Below are 20,831 nucleotides of genomic sequence, written 5' to 3'. Positions count from 1 at the left end.
AGTTTCAAAATGTATCTAGTCCTACAATTTTTGACCAAATCACACAATTTGGGCATCAAAAAGTCCGGGACGGTGAGGGGCATAAAAGTTGTATACAGAATTTGGAAAAAATTTACGGTTCCCCGGAAATTTGCCAAAAACTCTCCCATTCATTTCTAATGGGAGAATTTCCCATTCACTTCCAATGGGATTTCCAATTGAATTTACATTGCATTGATGCCATTGACGGCCATGCATGTCGAATCTGTTGATGCCAATGTACTTGGATTCAATTGACTATATGGATTTCGATGCCATTGACGGCCATGGACGTCCAAATTTTTCCCATTCATTTTCAATGGGGAAAAAACAAAGACTCAATAGCTGGAACAGCAGTGAGTCTGGAGAACCAGGCTAGGAGTGGCCTAGTCAGTCTCCAGATCTCAACCCCATAGAAAATCTGTGGAGGGAGTTGAAAGTCCATGTTGCCCAAAGACAGCCCCAAAACATCACTGCTCTAGAGGAAATCTGCATAGAGGAATTGGCCAAAATACCAGCAACAGTGTGTGAAAAGCTTGTGAAGAGTTACAGAAAACGTTTGGCCTCCATTATTACCAACAAAGGGTACATAACAAAGAATTGAGATGAACTTTTGCTATTGACCAAATGCTTATTTTCCACCATGATTTGCATATAAATTCTTTAAAAATCAAACAATGTGATTTTCTGGGGTTTTTTCCACATTCTGTCACTCATTGTTGAGGTTTACCCATGTTGACAATTACAGGCCTCTCTAATCTTTTCAAGTAGGAGAACTTGCACAATTGGTGGTTGACTAAATACTTATTTGCCCCACTGTACACTACCGTTCTAAAGTTTGGGGTCACCCGGACAATTTTGTGTTTTCCTTCAAAAGTCGAATTTTTATTTTTCAAGGGATCCTCGATCTTAAAGACATGTAGGCTCTAATAAACCACAATTGTTCTCTTGTGCTAAACTATGTTGTTAGAAACACATAAAATGTTAAATCAATGGCAATAATTTATAATATTTAGTACATATTCTGACCGATAGTTGGCGCCATGTTTTGCGGGCTTGGAGTGATGACGTAATTGGGACGTTTCCAATCGTGTACAACGATCGTGTATTGCTGCCTAAACTCGCTAAGTAAAATGCCACGATATGCAGCTTTTGGATGCAATTTCCAGTCAAATGGAAAAAAGGGGAGTGATGTGAGTCTCCACAGATTTCCTATTGACAAGAAGAGGAGAAAGGCTTGGGAAAATGCCTGTAGACTGATAAAACTTCCCAAAGACTCAAGGCTTTGTTCTTGCTATTTTTCCCCTACCGCGTTCGAGGCTTTTAGTCGACGACAACTTATGAAAGAGCTCACCGGAGCGACTGGATATAAGCGGAGACTAAAATCAAATGCCGTTCCAACTATTTTCCCTCACAAGCAGCCTCAACAAGCTCGGATAGCGAGTGAAATTCGCGCAATAAAGCGCCAAAGACAAACTCTGGCCGCTCTCTTAAGCAGGCAAGCCGCTCCTGTCGCTACAGCAGTAGGCGAACCTTCGGGCGTACCGCTAGTCACAGAGGAAGCTAATAAATTATCTCTACTGTCAGTTCATCATCCTAGGATTTATTGCCGTCAGATGATGAATTTAATGAGGACAGTCAGCCACGACACGACGCTGATCGTGACTATCACACGTGTGCATTCATAGTTTTATTACCTTCAGTGAGAGTTTGTAATGTCAATAGTCATGAGAATAAAAATGCATGAATGACAAGCTAAGTTCAAACTTGTAGCCTGTACTGTATGTAAAACATACGACAGCCTATAGACCCTACCCACCGACGTCACAAAACCACGTGCTCGCTGTATGGTTCCGCCCACTTGTCCGTCATTTTGTCTCTGTATTAGCATTGGTTTCAATTGATCGAGGAATTTAAAATGCATTTCATGGAAGACCCGGTGCTTTCTGATGCCGTAAACTCACTGGATGTGTTGCATAAAAGGCGTTATGTGGAAAAGCTTCGTTCTATACAGTCGCCAGATCCATATTTGATGCCCAAATCGATGTTTTTCGACCCACTGTCTTCGCCCTGTCTGCCTGACATCTGCTACGCCTACAATTATCTTGTCCACACAAAATCAGCCTATTCCCACGAAAGTTTGAAAAACTTTAAGAGCTTGGAGGCTTATAAAAACTTCGTTGCTGGTTGGGTGAAACAGGTCCTCGTCCACGAAAATTCGGCAGGAATCTATCTTGTGCTTGGAAAGGTGAGTTACGAAATTTTCAATTCAAAATCTTTTGTTCTTGCTAACATCCACTGTCAAGTCTAATGTATTTCATGTCATTTGTCAATGGAGCTAGGGCTTTTAATGTTTATATGGTTTAGCGATAGCACTCTCACTACATACATACGTGTATGTTGTCGGCGATTAGCCTAGCAATGATCATAATTGTGGTTGTCAGCCCAAAACCCTCTAAATATATATTAAATGCATCTTACCAGATATAAAATGACTTATACATAATCTGTGGTAATCGTTTGGAGCCCAGTTTTCTCGTCGAATTGCAGCAGCCCATCTCGCTCTCTCCTCTCCGTGTCTCTCGGAATCCGGTAGAACTTCAAGTCTCTCCGTCTATCTTCTCTGTTATTGCAACCGACCGCCACACACGCCTTCACCATTTTGATTATTAATGTTAACGAGCAGAAAAACACGCCGTAAATAGGAGGAATGTACGTAGCCGTAACAGGTCAACACGGTGTGTTGACGGACAATTGGGCGGCACCAGTCAGGAGAGCGGAGTTGTGACGTCACGTGGGTAGGGTCTATTGGCCTGAAATTAAGGCGGTGTTTTTTGCATTTAAATAAGACTGAAAAAGTGGGAGTCGTCTTATATTCGGGGTCTAGACATTATACCCATTCACGACGCTAGATGGCGCCAGATATAATTGAAGCGAATGCTGAACTTGAGGAGTAATGTTCTGTCATGACAGATCTCAGCTACGCTCAAGTTTGACCAGTTTGCATTATTTTATTGCAATGTTTTTCCTTATTCAGACTTGTTTCAAGACTACAGTTACAGTTAGACCTCACTTTGATTGTAATTTTGTTGTTTTATAGATTGGTTATAGATTGGTTTATTTACATTTCAACAACCAGAAGCCATTCATTTACGAATGTGATTGCACTTTTGTTTACATATTTAAATGTTCAGATATTAAGATTTGAATAAGGCAAAACAACATGTTTTTTCTCTCAAATATATTGTTATATGTCATTTGTTTCAGATGTACTGTCATTATTTTCTGTATAAAAATTAATTTGGTGTTCAAAAAGTCTTTTTTCAAACTTGAGTCTTGAAAGAGCGGGGGTTGTCTTATAATCAGGGCCGTCTTATATTCGGGCAAATACGGTAATTATATTGGAACAAGTTTGATCACCCAATAGTTGACCTTGAAGATCTGCTAAAATAAACCAGAGTCGACATCATACACTCTCTCGCTCCGTTGTCATTGAGACGCACTTGCCACAAGTACACCACCAATTTTGCCAAACTCTTGTCTTATCAGGTATTTCCTGCTCTGCATTTTGCCTTTGCTGCTCGTCTTGTGAACGACCGACAGTGCTGTCCTGCTCTTCACTTTTTTGCTCTGGTTCAAATTGGAAGGGCAGAACCGACGACATGTTGGAGTAGCTAACGAGTGACACGCTGGAAGTTCGGCAGCGGGCCCGCTATCAACCTATCGCTATGGCGACCTATCAATTAAAATAATTTTACAAATTTTATTACAACGAAAACATTAAGAGGGGTTTTAATATCAAATTATTATAACTCATACTAACATTTATCTTTTAAGAATTACTTGTCTTTGAGATCGAGGATCCCTTTCAAGTAAGTTGCAAAATGAATAGAAAATATAGTCAAGACATTGACAAGGTTACAAATAAGGATTTTTATTTTGAATAATAATTTTCTCCTTCAAACTTTGCTTTCATCAAAGAATGCTCGCTTAGCAACAATTACAGCTTTGCAGACCTAAGGCATCCTAGCTGATAATTTGTTGAGGAAATCTCGAGAAACTTCACACCACGCATCCAGAAGCACCTCCCACAAGTTGCTTTGGCTTGATGGGCACTGATTGGGTACAATACGGTCAACCTGCTCCCACAACAGCTCAATGGGGCTGAGATCTGTTGACTGTGCTGGCCACTCCATTACAGATAGAATACCAGCTGCCTGTATTTTTCCTAAATAGTTCTTGTATAATCAGACCCAGCTGCAGAAAGAAATTACAGGGGGGGGCATTACATTTTTTTAGTTGGGCGCACACTTCTTCAAGGTACATTTAGCCTTACATTACTACATCAGTGCACTGAAATATTTTCTGTCACTGAAGTCACAAGTGGTAGTTCATCGTAAAATCTATAAGACAAATGAAAACATATCTGTCAACCCGAGGCTGTTGGCAATCTTACAAATAGTGACGTATGCCCTTACAAATTGGTGACTAATCTTACAACGTTGTATATAACGTGCAATATGAAACAAAAATAAAACTCAATTTTTAAAATAATATAAATTTATTGGTAATGTTGTTACATATAACCTGGTGCAATCAAAGAACAATCAATATCTTCAGCTAAATCATGATTACAAAAATTTAACAGTGACTTTTGCTATAATTGTATGTAGCACTTTTGGCAATTTCTATCATGTCTTTTGATGGCTGCACTTCATGGCACTTCAGCTCGCAATTCAGTTTGACTTAAAGGTAGTTCGTTAGTGTGTCCAATTATAAATGAAAAAGGTCATTTGATAAAATTAACTAACCGATGCAATCTTTAAGTCGGGGAACATTTCTTTTGCTAATTCTGAGAAGTGATCAGCAATAGTTGCAGGCAAATTGTGTTCGGCAACAAATTGGCAGAATGAAATCTCCACTTTTGTCACTTTTCATTCTGCAGACTTCATCTTTATGACCAGTGTTGTTAATCTTACTTTTAAAAAGTAATCAATTAGTTACAAATTACTTCTTCCAAAAAGTAATTCAGTTCTTAACTCAGTTACCTGAAGGTAAGAGTAATTACTTACTTAGCAAAGTAACTGGTATTACCTTTCATGTTTTTTATTCCAAAAAACAAAACAAAAAAAACATAGTAACCTTTGCTATGTTTGGAAATCGTTTAATGTTGTGAATCAACTGTTAAAAGTTGTTAAAATTGCTACAATTTTTGCATTAGTTCCCTTCTCTCTACCTTCGACATGTTAAAGTTATAAAACTGTTTCATCATTAAAAGATTGATTCAAGTCAAGATTTTGCCAATTTAGGAGTATTTTAGATAAAAAGTTAAGTTCGCTAGGAAGGTTCACTACAACAGAGCCTGTCTGAGAAGTCTACTGTTTCAAAATGGCGGCTGTTTATTAACACCGCCGTCTGTCCTTTCGCATGTAGTTCTATAAGCATTTGATATCTCAGCGTAGATTGTAGGCTGTCAGCTACAGTCAGGAAATATTGGCGCCCCTCTTCTCTCACAGTGTCTCTGACTTTTCTCGATTCATTCAACCAGCATAGTAACGCACATTGTCTCGTTGCCCAAACGATGACAAAATCCGAACGGAGGGAAAAAAAAAATTAGTGCACTAAAAACGTACAGATTTTGAATGTACGGTGTACACATTTAAAAATCAGTGCTCACTTGCACAAATTACGCCGAATCCGTACAACTTATTAATTATGCGAAAAACAATGATGCAGTTCTGTGTGCATTTATTTAACTAAAGTGCTTCAGCGAAAACATAACATATGCACTGATGCACCCAATGGCCGGCTACTCGGCGCGCCCTCCCCTTATCTGTGATTGGCTAGAAATCTCCTTCATTCGCTGCTCAGATTGGTTGAATTGAATGACGACAGATCAAGATAGGATGAATAGAGAGTTCGTCCTCTCCGCGTGTGTGCGTGTTTTTTTGTGGAAGATTAAAACAAAAAAATTGTACACAGTAAAGTCAAATCGAGCTAGGGCGGGCACAGCAGTCTCTCAGGGCGGGCCCGGCCCCCTAATGCCCGCCCATGCCGCCGGGTCTGTAATTTGGAGGTGTGCTTTGGGTCATTGTCATGTTGTAGGATGAAATTGATTCCAATCAAGCATTGTCCACAGGGTATGCAAAATGGAGTGATAGCCTTCTTTATTTAAAACTCAGTTGATCTTGCAGAAATCTTGCAGTTTACCAGCACCAAAGCAACCCCAGACCATCACATTACCTTCACCATTATTGACAGATGAAGTCAGGCACTCTTCCAGCATCTTTTCAGTTGTTTTGTTGTCAAAGAAATGTTTTTCTCTTTGATTCGAAGTCCAAACACCTCAAACTTTGTCTGTCTATAAAACTTTTTTCCCCATCCACCTCTATCCAATGTCTATGTTCTTTTGCCCATATTAATCGTTTCTTTTTATCGGCCTGTCTCAGATGAAACTTTTTTTCTTTGCCTCGCTGCCCTGAAAGCCAGCATCCTGGAGTCATCTTTTCACTGTCGACGTTGACATTGGTGTTTTTCTGGTACTATTTAATGAAGCTGCCACATGAGGACCTGCGAGGCATCTATTTCTCAAACTAGAGACTCTTATGTACTTGTCTTCTTGCTCGGTTGTGCAGCGGGGCCTCCCGCTTCTCTTTCTACTCTGGTTAGATCTTATTTGTGCTGCTGGAATTGCACACTGTGTTGTAGGAAATCTTCAATTTCTTGGCAATTTCTCTTATGGATTAGCCTTCATTTTTTAGAGCAGATTGTCAAGTTTCACGTGAGAGTCGTCTTTTTCTGGCCATTTTGAGAGTTAATCAAAGCCACAAAGGTGATGCTCCAGATACCCAACTAGCTCAAAGGAAGATCAGTTTTATAGCTTCTCTAACCACCTAAACTGTTTTCAGCTGTGACAAAATGATTGCACAAGGTTTTCTAATCATCTATTATCCTTCTAAGGCAACTGGCAAGCACAATGTACCATTAGAACACTGGAGTGATGTTTGCTGTAAATGGTCCTCTTTACAAAACAACGTAGATATTGCATTAAAACCGGATGTTTCCAGCTAGAATAGCCATTTACCACATTAATAATGTATAGAGTGTTTTTTCTGGTTAGTTTAATGTTATTTCCATTTAAAAAAAAAAAAACTTGCTTTCATTCAAAAAGGAGGAAATTTAAAAGTGACCCCAAACTTTTGAACTGTAATGTATATAAATAGAACTTTGAGGGTGTGTCTCTGTGTGTTTGTTCTCAATGGACTCTGAAAAGGCCGGCCGGATTTTGACGAAATTTTACACAGTTCTACTTTATGTTTCTGGGAGTGATCTTAGATGGGTTCGATCTCTGAAGGCCTCCATTTCGTGTGAAAATAGCTTCTATTTCTGGTGTTTTTTTTTTAATTCAATATAACTGCTTGTGTTTGGAGACTTGACTTCTACTAGTGTTGCACCGATACCATTTTTTGGGCCCGATACCGATACAGATACCTGGCTGTGCAGTATCGGCCGATGCCGATACCATTCCGATAACACTGTTTGCAACAACAACAACAACAACAACAAAAAAAAAATATATATATATATATGTATATATATATATATATACTGTATATATATACTGTGTGTATATATATATATATATATATATATGTATATAAATATATGTATATATTAGGGCTGTCAAAATTATCGCGTTAACGCACGGTAATTAATTTTTTAAATTAATCACGTTAAAATATTTGATGCAATTAACGCACATGTCCCGCTCAGACAGTATTCTGCCTTTTGGTAAGTTTTACAGCAAGGTTTTTTGTGATGTCTAACAGCGAACTCTTGTGGTCGCTTTGCGACATGGTTTATTGCTTTGTTGCCAGTTCAATATGGCTGCACGACGTCTCGGGCTGACGCCTACGTTGTAATGTTGTGCTTATATGATCCTTGGACAAGATTTGTCCGTAAGTATGGTTGTTGTAAAGAATGTACATATTATGTTAGTAAGCGAAATGTTATATTTTTTGTATGAGACGCTTTTTGTTTATGTTTAGTGAACCTGTATAGCGTGCTAAGCTAACGTTGTTGCTAATGCAATGCTTGTGTACTTTATTTTTGTAGTTTCACTACGGTCTAAAGAGGACAGTGGTTTGAGGCCATTTTATTAATAAATCAGATGAAAAAGGAAGAAGTCTGATTATTAAGGCGTCATTCACTAGCTGTCTAGCTTTGGAAAAAGTAGACGCTTCGGAGTGAGGACGGCATAGACAGATTTAAATGACAGTAGAGTGAAATGCCCACTACAGTCCTTATGTACCGTATGTTGAATGTATATATCCATCTTGTGTCTTATCTTTCCATTCCAACAAATTATTTTACAGAATATATATATATTTTACAGAAAAATATGGCATATATTATAGATGGTTTGAATTGCGATTAATTGCGATTAATTACGATTAATTAATTTTTAAGCTGTAATTAACTCGATTAAAAATTTTAATCGTTTGACAGCCCTAATATACATATATATATATATATATATATATATATATATATATATATATATATATATATATATATATATATATATATATAAGGGATGCAACGATACAGTTAAGTCACGGTTCGGTACGATTTTCGATCCAATTCAATACATTTAATGCTCTGAAACAGAAAATACAACAGTTATTATTATTTTTTTTTTTTTTTTGCTGACAAGCAAAAATAACAGTGCCATCATATAAACAAGCATTTTAGTGCATAATATTTATGTGCCCACTTCTTACTGATCTGAAGAAATTTTGTTTATAAGTGCTGAGAACAATCTTTACTGTTTGTAAAGTGGGGCACACTGTTGATTGCTGCAGCTCTCTTAGCAGCTATATTTACCAAAAAGCAAAACATCCTATTTGTGGTCCGAGTCCATCTGTAACATGTGCTGAATTAACAGTATTTGCAGCATTATCTATAGTCACTGGTATGGATTGATTTGGCCTGCTTAACTTCCATTCAGTCATGGCGGTTTCTAATTCATCAATGGACAATATGGCGTCGCTCTGGGCTCACGCAGCTAATGGCATGGGATCTAATGTAGCACATCTAGGTGGCTATTTGATGATATCTAGTGTGTGCGCGCGAGAGTTAGCATGGGATCTAACATAGGACATCTAGGTTGCTATCTGATGATATCTAGCGTGCGTGCTGCGCCGCTTGAGTGTTTTCTGGCCACAGAAGTCACTTCTGCTCATTACTGCACAACACCAGCATATGAGAATCGACTTTCATAAACAGGACGAGTTTGAAGTACGGGGCTCTTAATTTGCCACTCATTGTTCATCATGAAACCATGAGTTTGCTTAGTCTCTCACGGTCTTAACCTTTCTGATCCCACCGACACTCTAACAGCGGGTGTTAGCTTATGCATGCTAATCATTTGTGAATGCCATGTTAGAAAAGCAGTGTAACATCACGGATATGCGTTGTAGTGAACATCATGAATATGAAGATGAAAGATAATAATTTCGTTTGGTAAATTCGAGACAAAATCATACAGATGTAATGCATCGAGATTTGGGAAGTTAGCTCACGTGGGAAAGACAGTTCTTTTGCGCTCAAGTGACGCCAGTAGATGGTATCGGCGCCCTAAATGTTGGTACTTGTCGATACCGATACCACCAATTCGGGCCGGATCGGCGCCCCCTGCCGATACTGGTATCGGTATCGGTGCAACTTTACTTCTAGCACTCCATTTTCTTTCCCTACAGAGCAGCGGGTGCCGCTGAGCCCCTACACCAGAGGTCACGGAACCGGTTCCGGACCCCCAAGCCGTCTGGACCGGATCTCAAGCTGTCCGGACTAATACACATTGCAACAACAAAAATCATTTTTTCTGCGGGTTTGCAGAGCGGAGGTGGGCAACAAACAAAAACCTTAGCGGTGACGCGCGTGAGCCAGCCAATTGGAAAAGCATTTGAAAGTTATTTTTAGAACAGCATGTCTCACACTTGCTTTCCAGACTCCGCGGAGTGAAAGCCAAAAACTGAGCCGAATGAAGTTGGAGGAAGAGGCGAAAAAGTACAGCAAATGGCTTGCTCAAAACTACGCAAGATTGATGCAGAAAATAGAGTGTTTAAGGAGGAGTAGACCAACACATTTTTGTTCATTTTACCTGACGGCAGCCCAAGAGCTACTGTCTCATCTGTTCAGAGACGGTGTTCTGCCAAAATCTGCTACATTGGCGAAACGTCCTACATTAGTCGAATTTGACACCCAAAGTACTACCGTGCACGCTAAACTTGTTTTGTTTGGATGCATATAGGCAGAACGTACTAAAAAATGCCTTAAGAAAATACTTAAATGCAGTTATACCAAATAAGGACGGTTTAAATACGCTACGTGACTAATGTGGTCAACTGCTTCAAAGCTAACACAAAAAAAACACAATAGTTAAAAGTATGAGAGGGTAATACATGCAAAAAGTATTTTTGAGGCAATGAAAAGGTTCTAAAAAACTAAATATAAACAAAAATAGTGAGTACTCGCCGCTTCTAACCAGTGTGCGCATGCGTGCGGATGCTTGCGCAAGCGCGCTGAGCGTTGTGTAGACGTTTGGCTGCGTAGTAAGGAATGGCCGAACAACGGAAAAGCTTGTAAAAAGCAGCCATTTGAAAAGGCACTATGAAACGAAGCACGCAGCTTTTTCGCAAAGTTTCCCAATGAACTCTGCCATCCGTTCTCAAAAAATAGCGGAATTAAGGGCTCAATATGATCGCTTCATTTTTTATTACTAATGAAATATTATTAAATATTATTTATTACTTACTATACATTTATTTTTTATGTTTTATTTACATTTTTGAATGTTGTAATTATCAGCATGGCCACGTAAAGATCCGTTTGTATTTTTGGACAAAAAAGAAGCATTCAAAATATTTCCGGACCCGAGATTGTTGTAATTTTTAAATTTCGGACCCAGGGGATTTTTAATTCATGACCCCTGCCCTACACTGTCACAAAGCACTCATAGGTGGACATACTTCGAGCTTCCCCTCATTGAAAGACCAGCATCCGCCACTGGATCGGGGAAATCCCTATTACCAACCGTGTATTTCCAGTTTCAGTCACCCATTCAGTGTCCTGTCCACCCTCTTTACCCAATTTGGACAGGTTAAATTTGGTTTGGAGGGTCATCTGTAGTGTGCCATTGTAGGCTAGCTGCAACTCCACCCACAGGCCTGCAAGTGAGAAAAGCAGAGGGGTCATCAGTAGAGCACCCTGAGTAAGACAAATCTCCCTCAAACCTAATCTGGGCGCACACCCGCAGTGGACATGATAAACAGCTTTCATTGTGATTATCGAGCATTGCAAATTCATGATAGATTACATGGAATTATACTGTAGGAGTGACACATCTGGATTGAGAAAGAGGGACAAACTGAATTTGTAGGAAGGAGGCTGAGTAACATCACCAGGTCAGACACTTAATCGCCGCCTCGTCATGTTGGCAGCCAGACTGACTGAATTAAAAACATGCACCCAAAAGCCAATGGGGTTTAAATGTTAGCAGATCACCTTTCGCTCTGAGATTACAACAGGATAACAACGCTAGATCTGATGTTATGCAGCCTTAGCACTTTTTGCATAAGTAAATGCATCATGTATGTCTAGTCAAAAACACATCAGAGCAAACACACACAAAAGAGAGTACGGTAATTAAGAAAAAAACAAAACAAAAATAAACTAAGACTAAAAACCCTGTGGAACAAAATATTAAACCGGATATTTTTGGTTGTGTGGGCGATATACAGTCTTTATGTAAAATAAATGCTAACTGCACTTTTTTTGTTGTTGCTTTTAACCAAGAATGGAGACTGTTTTACGTCCATATCTATAACAAATTCAGTTATTAAACATTTATTCACAAGAATTTTCAACGAAAAAAAGCTCTTTGTCTGTGATTCCACTCGGTCAGCTTTGAAGGCCACGCAAACAATGCAGGCCCCCAATTAAATGGCCCCGCGCCCTGTCAATATCATTATGAAGTCCATGGGTGAGCCTAAACCCACAGTCACAGCTCAACATTATTGACATCAAAACCAAAAAACGGAATTATTTTCCAAAAAAAGCACGTGCGTATGAGTCATATGTTTACATTATACACTCCCTCTCTTTCTCAACAGACAGTTACCAGAGAGAGAAAAACACAAGTTTTACCCCCGCTAGACACTCTAAACACGCTGGAGTTAACTGTTGTAGCTGGTGGGAAACATTCATAACAGAGTTTACTAACATTTAATTTTGTATAAATGTGAAATCATATTGGAGGGATTGCCTCCTCGGTAGCCACCCTCCACAAACATGTTTTACATGTTGGTTGGCCCTCCTTCTCTAAGACGCGGCCGTCTGTAACTTTTCTGTAGCGGAAGTATCTCCATACCAGCAATTTCGTTTTCTTTGATGGGGGAAAAAAAGTTCAGGAGTTTCACCTCCTCCAGTCATCATATAGCACAGCTGACTCACTGACACTGAGCAACAACCGGTGGGGGAGGGTTAAGCCTTGCAGCTGAGAGCGAGCGATTTGTCCATGCATTTTTGAGACATAAAAAATAGCTAGTTCCTTAGGGACGGTATGATGGAAATTTTTTGCAGTTTTGAAACCATGAAATTTTCATACCACGGTCAGGGGTCGCGTTAACCGAATATTTTCCGTCGTTGACCGATTTTTTAAAACGGTGACGGAAAAAACTGAAGTCCACCTGTCGTTTTGACAGGTTGCAATTCACACCCCAGACCACAGGGTGGCGAGTGAGCATATTAATTAGCTATTGTCTCTCTTGATGCATGACGTCGTTGGCCTTACTCTGAAAAATGTCAAGGCAACTGAGTGTCCGAAGTTTCTTCAAAAAGCCCCAAAACGACGATGGTGTTGATAAAAGAGGTGAGAAAACAGGGACTGCACAAGCGGGCACGCAATTCAAGTCCATGCGCACCAGGAGGAAGGTGTAAGACTTCGTTCAGGCCACAGCAGGTGAACTGTTAATTTCATTGTTCCATATCAATGTAGCCTACCTACTGGGGCCACAGTCAGCTGTTTTTGTCACTGCGGAGAAAAAGTTACATATTCATCTGCTTGATGTGTGATGGCACGGAGTGGATTCTCTGTTAAGTTTGTTCGGACAGAATATTAATTTAAAATGAATAAAAACTAAATACTATTGAATATGTTGAAGCGGTATGCAATGTTAAGAGTCTTGTTAGCTTGAATTGCTGTGTCCAGCCGCTGTAGCTCTGCTGCTCTCTGTGAACTCTCTATTCAAGCCGGAACGCGCGCGGCTAAGTGTCTCTGTCACGTGACTGTGTCGTAGCCGCTAACGCGCTCGGCCAAATGTACACACAAGTACGGAAGGTGAATTATGCCAAACAAAGGATCACCACAATGTCATTATCATCATTTTAAAAATTTAAGTGACGGGTAAAAATAGATTATGACCGGATTTTTATGACCTTGTCAGTCAAAATGACAGACAAAGAAAAAGTCTAGCGCAATCTCTGACCACGGTATACTTTAAAACCGGTAATCAGCACATGTCTAATCCAAATATTGTCCAAAAACCCGATACCGATATGTGCGGTCGTGGACTTAACATATTCGTTATTTTTCAATCATTTAATGTTCATTTAATTTTTGCACCATGAATGCAAATGGTCCGCTCACATAACAAATTCCAAGCATCTTAGTTTGGAGACATTTAATGGTCAATAAGCTTGTACAAATGCTTCAACATTCACTTTGAAGGCAACATGCATATTGGCCCAAAAGATAACGAAAAACCAACGTCGATATTACAGGGTTTCTAAAGGTAACAGCAAATCTCATTTAATACTTTTTTAATGCCACTTTATACTAAATTAATACCCATGGACGACTGCACATAGTTCCACATACACAAATTGTAAGTAGAGTTGTCCAATAATGTCTTTCTAACCGATAACCGATATTGTCCAACTCCAAAAATTCGATACAGATATCAAACCGATACCAATATATGCAGTCATGGAGTAAACATATTATGGCTAATTATATTGTGATACCCCACTGAATACTTTAAGTTGTTACATTTATCATTATTAAAGTTTTTCCAATACTTGTTGAAATCAAAATACTGCAAACATCAGTTTTTCTGGATCAAGTGCAAGTGCAAAGTGCCAATACGGCACTTCCGCCTCACATATGGCTCACAGAGCGCTTGTGGCTCAAAATAACAACAAAGGCACACAGCTTCAGTACAGTGAATGAGGTATGTGATGAGTTTACAATTCATTATTTTTCAATCATTTATTGTTCATTTAATTTTTGCGCCATGAATGCAAATGGTCTGCTCATAAAAAAAACATCCCAATCATCTTAGTTTGGACACACATAGACTTCATGATGTATTGACGGGACACGGGGTGTGGGCCTATTCATGGGGGCCTATCTCCGTCAAAGCTGACCGAGTGGAAACACAGACAAAGAGCTTTTTACGTTGAAAATTGTGAATAATTGCTGGAATCCCTGAATTCTTTATAGATATGGATGTAAAACAGTCTTGATTCTTGGTTAAAAGCAAAAAACAACCATGCAGGTAGCATTTATTTTACGTAAATATTGCAAAATATTGCGAGGCTTGTCAGTGAGGAAATTGGCTGCCCCCTTAGAGCCTTTTGCGTTGAAAATTCTTGTGAATAAATGCTTAAATCCTTGAGTTCTTTATAGATATGGATGTAAAACAGTCTCGATTCTTGGTTAAAAGCGAAGAAGAAAAAAAAAAAAAAAAAAACGTGCAGGTAGGATTTATTTTATGTAAATATTATTAACTATGATGCTAGTCAGTAAGGAAATTAGCGGCACCCTCAGAGCATTTTGCGTTGAAAATTCTTGTGAATAAATGCTTGAATCCCTGAATTCTTTACAGATATGGATGTAAAACAGTAAAACAGTCTCGATTCTTGGTTAAAAGCGAAGAAGAAAAAAAAAAAAAAAAAACGTGCAGGTAGGATTTATTTTATGTAAATATTATTAACTATGATGCTAGTCAGTAAGGAAATTAGCGGCACCCTCAGAGCATTTTGCGTTGAAAATTCTTGTGAATAAATGCTTGAATCCCTGAATTCTTTATAGATATGGATGTAAAACAGTAAAACAGTCTCGATTCTTGGTTAAAAGCGAAGAAGAAGAAAAAAAAAAAAGTTTTTTTAACCATCAAGTTAACATTATTTTTAATGCCTCGAACATTTAGTTTAATGCATTTTAAGACCTGCATTTTGACAAATCCATTTAATGACTTTTAATGCTTTTTAAAGACCCGCATAATTATCCAATATCACTTTAAAATGCTTTTTATCGACTCTACAGTCCATGCTCACCTCTGTGGTTAACCTCTGGCCGGGAGGTAGATATGATTTGTGGGATGGAAAAGCCCATATCCAACTCAGTCAGTGTCAGTTCATTCATAAAGTAAGGCAACTGTTAAATAAATGGCACAGCAATCAGTAAACTGCAAATAAACATCTGTCTTTCATAAATGTAGGAAGGCCTTAAAGTGCCTATGACAGCAAAAAGCATGTCTATTTCATAATTCACTCGGTGTTTTATGCTCTTGAATGAAATGGACCGCTTGGACGATCGTTTTATTTATTCAATTTTTTTAATCCCGCGCCATGAAAATGAATAACTTTCTGTTTTGAGGAGGAATGCGAAAGTGATCTCACCCAGGTCAGCCTCTTACAATACAGCATTGCTTTATAGCATGCAGATGGACTGTGGATTCATCTGATTTTGCGAATTAATTCAGTTATTTTTTGCATCACGCCAGCCAAATGTGCTGCAGGGTTTGGTTGCTGCACCAGGGAGAGGTGTGTGAGCCTTTTTGGGTTTCAAAACCCCCCACCCTGAGATTGGCCATAACATGTCCGACAACTGTGGGGCCATTGGACTTAACGAGGAAGTGAGTAAACATTGTGTTTTGTAATATAATATGTCAAATACAGGGATCATGGCACACGTTTTAATACGGAGGTGGCTTGCATTTTGTGGGTGACAATGCTCCTTGTCCACCGAGAATGCCACTCGGCCGACGACCGGCGGCTTGTCGCACAGCCCTCTCTCTTTGCGCACCCGCAGCGCTATACTCGGCTTATGCTCGTGCGGTTCTCCATATTGTCTAGATCTCCAGCTCTCCCCTCTGCCCTCTTCGTGTGCCTGGCAATAGACAAGTAAGCTCGGGTTGGGCTCGGGCAGCTACGCGCTCCTCCAACGTCAGCCGGTTTGTCCTGTGATCATTCTCCAGCTGCTTCAACGGCAAACGATCTCTCCTGCCCACAGCAGGGGAACAAAGAGCTGTAACTTCAGTGACCAGTGAAGACAATCGACAACCCCGCCGCCATGTGACATGAACCCGGGTAGTTTTTGTGATTTTTCGCTTTGAAAGGCGAGAATAAGACTTTGAAACGCTGCTCAGTTCGGGTTAGCATGTCGGCGAGCTGTCACGCCTCCTGGTTTGTTTACGCCAGGGGTGTCCAAACTTTTTGCAAAGGGGGCCAGATTTGGCGTGGTAAAAATGTGGGGGGCCGATCTTGGCTGACGTCCATTACGTAGAACAATATATTTAAGCAAAATTTAGCAAGCCATTCAGTGTGTCACGTTTGCTTTATTATTTTTTTAATGAATAATTTCAACAATCTCGCAACTAGCCTTTGCAGCGTTCTCTTTCGTCTCTCGGGCTCTTACAAAATACTACTGCTGTGAAATTAAACTAGCTTCAAGTTGCTTCAATTTCTCGCTGTGTATCTTCCCTGTAATCTTGTCGTACATGTCAACGTGTATTCTTTAGTAATATCGCCTCACATTGAAATCTTTAAAAACAGCGACTGTCTCTTTGCAAATGAGGCAAGACACAGTTGTTGCGTATTTTAGTGAAGAAATTCGGCCGTCGGCCGTCACATTCAACTTTTTTTTGTTGATTGTCGCCATTTTAGATAATTGCAAGTAGAGGGTCACATGGAGTTGTTTAGCCCTTACATACCTGCAACATGAAGCAATTATCAGACAATCCCATAATTTGAAAAAATAAGGTCCTAATGAAACTTTTTTTTCAAATTTGTGAAAAGAAAAGTCAAAATAAATATGTGTAATAAGCGCTCTAATACCTATAACCCATGCTAAATCATGTTTTTTTTTCTCATGGAACCTGCAGATGCATGTGTTGACTTGCATCGATCTTTTTTTTTTTTTTCTTTCAAAAAGAAATGTCAAAATTCTTAAGTCTGAAAATCATGAAATTTTAGGTGTATCAAATGTGATACGTTTGGCAATAAAGGGTTAAAGTGCTGCTGCCTTTTAGTGGGTAAATGAGGAGCAGCATTTCGTGTGTAAGCTACTTCATATGCTGGTTGCAGTACTGCAGACCAATTTATTAAGTCTGTGTGTGGGCCAGATGTTATTGATTTTATGATAGAGGCTGGGGGCCGGATGAAATTTGACCACGGGCCGCATTTGGCCCCCGGGCCGGACTTTGGACATGTCTGGTTTACGCTCTCCGAAGCCGGGGCAGGGAAATGGCAAAAGCCGGACTAACTCCGGTGGCATAAAATATCGTTCGGGAGGTGCAAAAGTTGATAGTTTTATTATGGAGAAATTGTCGTACTGAATAAAAACATTTTGAAAATTTCATATTCCATTCAGCACAAGACTGTTATTTGTCATGACCATACCATTTATTTAGCAATTGGGGAAAACTACTTAAATAAAAATAATATCCTGTAAAAATATTGGAGTAGAGAGATTGAAGCAATGACATTTTGCTGCTTTCTTCGTCGCATTTTCCTCGTTCTGAATAATTCCTCCTCAATGGGCTGAATTCAAAATCAGATAAAATCGTGACCCTACCGACGTTATCCTCCAGCCGGAAGAGCTAGAGCGCTATAATGACAGATTAAAAGACTAATTTCCCATCATCAGCGCTTTGCCAAATTGTTTTATATAGTCGAATCGTCTCAAAATATGATTCTAATTCACATTATAATGCTATTTAAGATTTTTTTCTATACTATCGCAGGCACTTTAATAGTATTTTCAACACAGTATATTATAGTGACATTCATTACTCTGATTTTGCTGAGCTTCTTCTGGATTTTGTGTGAAACCATGTCAGTCCATTGCTTCTCTCTCAGGAAGTCCCAAAAGATTCGACCAATGAGAGCGTTGACCCATACAGGTGAACTTCCCCTGGGGTACTCCACCTGATGACAGGTACACTGCGGAAACGAGGATTGTTCGGTATAGAAAATCATCTCATTTATCACCTGGCAAGCGTGTGGAAGGACCAGCAGGAGTGTGCCACTTTGGTTTCAGCGTGACTTACGTTTCCTTTGAGGTTGGGGCTGGTCTCCGCGCTGCCAACTCCAGGGCTGGAAAGCGGGAGAGATTCTTCTGTGGCCAGAAGACGAGACATGTACAAAGGGTAGTCAAGCAATGAAAGGCCCCTGGTGGTGCTGCTGCAGAAGGAGGTCTGACTGAGAGGAACTGCAGGCGTGGAGGGGGCATCATCTTCACTGCTGCCCACTCTGCTAGAGCCTCTGCTGCATGGGATATCGCTGTGGCTGCTGATAGCCTGTGACAGTACTGGGTCACCTGCAGGGAAATGGACATTTTATGTAGTTAGCAAAAATAACTGTTCTGGCATGTGTAGTGAAGTGGAGGTGTTAAGGCCTCACGCCAAGTATGCACTCATTTTTTCTTAAAAAAAAAAAAAAAAAAAAAAAAAACTTGGCCAAGAGGGCTTAAATGATAGGGAAACAATTTTTCAACTTGAAGAAATGATTTTGCCTTTGTAGATGAAGTTAAACATTTCTCAGGATGGGGAATATCACATTAGCATTCCAACACTGAGTTACTCATTTGGAATAAGATCTTGAAATATGCATGGTCCACTGCCTCATTTGTGTAATGCGCAGGGTTTTTTCCTCACTGTGTTCTAAATGTGTTCAACTGTCAGTGTGAATTTATATTTGGAATGAAACAGAGAATATGGTACATTAAATTTAATCTCAAATCAGTTAAAATAAATGATGTGCGGTGGAATCGTACTGATAAAAAACTAGTAGCGTACTACTTTTGTCACAACTATTAGTACCTATTATTGTTGTTGAATCACAAAGTTAATAGTTTTTGTAGTCATTATCGGGAAAAAATGCACTTGGGGTTAACATAAACAAGTGTTACTATTAATAGCCCTTCATGTACAGCATATAGAATGGCATTTACCGTAATTTTCGTAATTTTAAGCCGCTACTTTTTTCCTTCATTTTGAATCCTGCGGCTTATAGTGCAGTGCGGTTGATTTGTTGATTTATTTGGGTTAACAGGTAACACTTCATTTGACAGCAGCGGCATAATTATGACAGGACACTATCATGGGCATTACTTAATGCTTATGACAGGTGTCATTAAGTGTCATCTGGCAAATTATGTCGCTAACGCCATTTATTTCCAGCTTGGATCTATTAAATCCATTGAAAAGTTAGATAATTTGCCGGATAACACTATATGACATCTTTTATAAGCATTCATTAATGCTCATGACAGTGTCCTGTCATAATTATGATTGTCTAATGATAGTCTTATGGTGTCACTGTCAAACAAAATGTTCCCAAAAACCATAACTAGCAATTAATGAAACAACTGGAACAGCAACTGAAGAAATAATTAGCGCAGAACATGAATTTTGATCGTTATTTACATCTGTAGCACTGCAATGCATGCAAGGCATGTTGGACAACAACAGTGTTGACAGCAGGTGGAAACAGAGGTTGACTGTCTCCCCCAAGGGAGCACTGATGGCCAAATGAAGGTTCTTGATGCAATGAAGCTTTGCAGCCAATTGATTCAAAGATTCAAGGTGGTTCATTTGATGTTATGACAGTCGTATGATGCTGGTGTCAAATAAGGTGTTACCGGTTAATATCTTTTGGTGTAAATATCCCATAATAGTGTGTGGACAGCTGCAGCTTATAGTGCAGAGCGGCTTTCGTGCCTAATTTCTTGGGTAGCGGCTTATCGTCAGGTGTGGCTTATAGTGCAAAAATTACGGTACTTGCATTTGAATTAGTGCAGTGTTTTAAATATGCAAAATATGATATATATAAATAAATAAACCTGAAAATATTCATTATTGGCACATGAAGCTGAAGTAATAGGCAATGAATGGTAACAAAATAAAGGACATGACTAAAACACAGTACAGTGGTACCTCTACATACAGATTTAATTCGTTCCAGGACCTGGTATGTAAGTCGAAATGATCATATGTCGAGCGGGATTTTCCCATATGAATACATTATAATTTGATTAATTCATTCCACAGCCCAAAAACCTAAGCTAAATCCTTCATAAATCCTGTTGCAATTACACATAGCAAAATAAATACATTTTAAATACAAATCGGAACAATAATAATAATAATGTAACGAATCGGGTTCTAATGTGGCGGTTGAGTTTTGCATGCTGTTCCTGAACGCACCGTGTGACTGCCGCAAGAGTGAGAGAGGTGCGGAACAGTGGGAGGTTTTACTTTCTCTTTTCATGTTCTCTTGTTGGCATCGGATACGGCGGACAGTAGCCATATTGTGTTTCACAAGTTCTGAAATAAATGATTAAAAACCTGATGGAGCTAGGGACTTCATTGCCTATGTTTCAGTAATAATAATAAAAAAAGTGTTCTTATTGTCACCTTAATTTATAGAGACTGGCGTACGAATGTCGGAGGAGACAGGCCATA

General features: G+C 39.3%; 1 protein-coding gene across 2 annotated transcripts in view; it reads right to left on the bottom strand.

The window, feature by feature from the left end:
- tex2l (testis expressed 2, like) overlaps nucleotides 1-20,831 on the bottom strand; it is a 61,954-nt gene that overhangs the window by 14,187 nt on the left and 26,936 nt on the right. For both annotated transcript variants that reach the window (XM_057826082.1, XM_057826083.1), the window contains 4 exons: nucleotides 18,417-18,685; nucleotides 18,160-18,309; nucleotides 15,421-15,520; nucleotides 11,117-11,249 (listed from right to left, as the gene is read on the bottom strand). In XM_057826082.1, coding sequence (XP_057682065.1) covers nucleotides 11,117-11,249; nucleotides 15,421-15,520; nucleotides 18,160-18,309; nucleotides 18,417-18,685 — 652 coding nt within the window. The remainder of the gene's footprint in view (nucleotides 1-11,116; nucleotides 11,250-15,420; nucleotides 15,521-18,159; nucleotides 18,310-18,416; nucleotides 18,686-20,831) is intronic.

This window comes from Corythoichthys intestinalis, chromosome 21, assembly GCF_030265065.1.
Source record: "Corythoichthys intestinalis isolate RoL2023-P3 chromosome 21, ASM3026506v1, whole genome shotgun sequence".
Classification (NCBI taxonomy): Eukaryota; Metazoa; Chordata; class Actinopteri; order Syngnathiformes; family Syngnathidae; genus Corythoichthys; species Corythoichthys intestinalis.
This window is presented reverse-complemented; position numbering and strand designations above follow the sequence as displayed.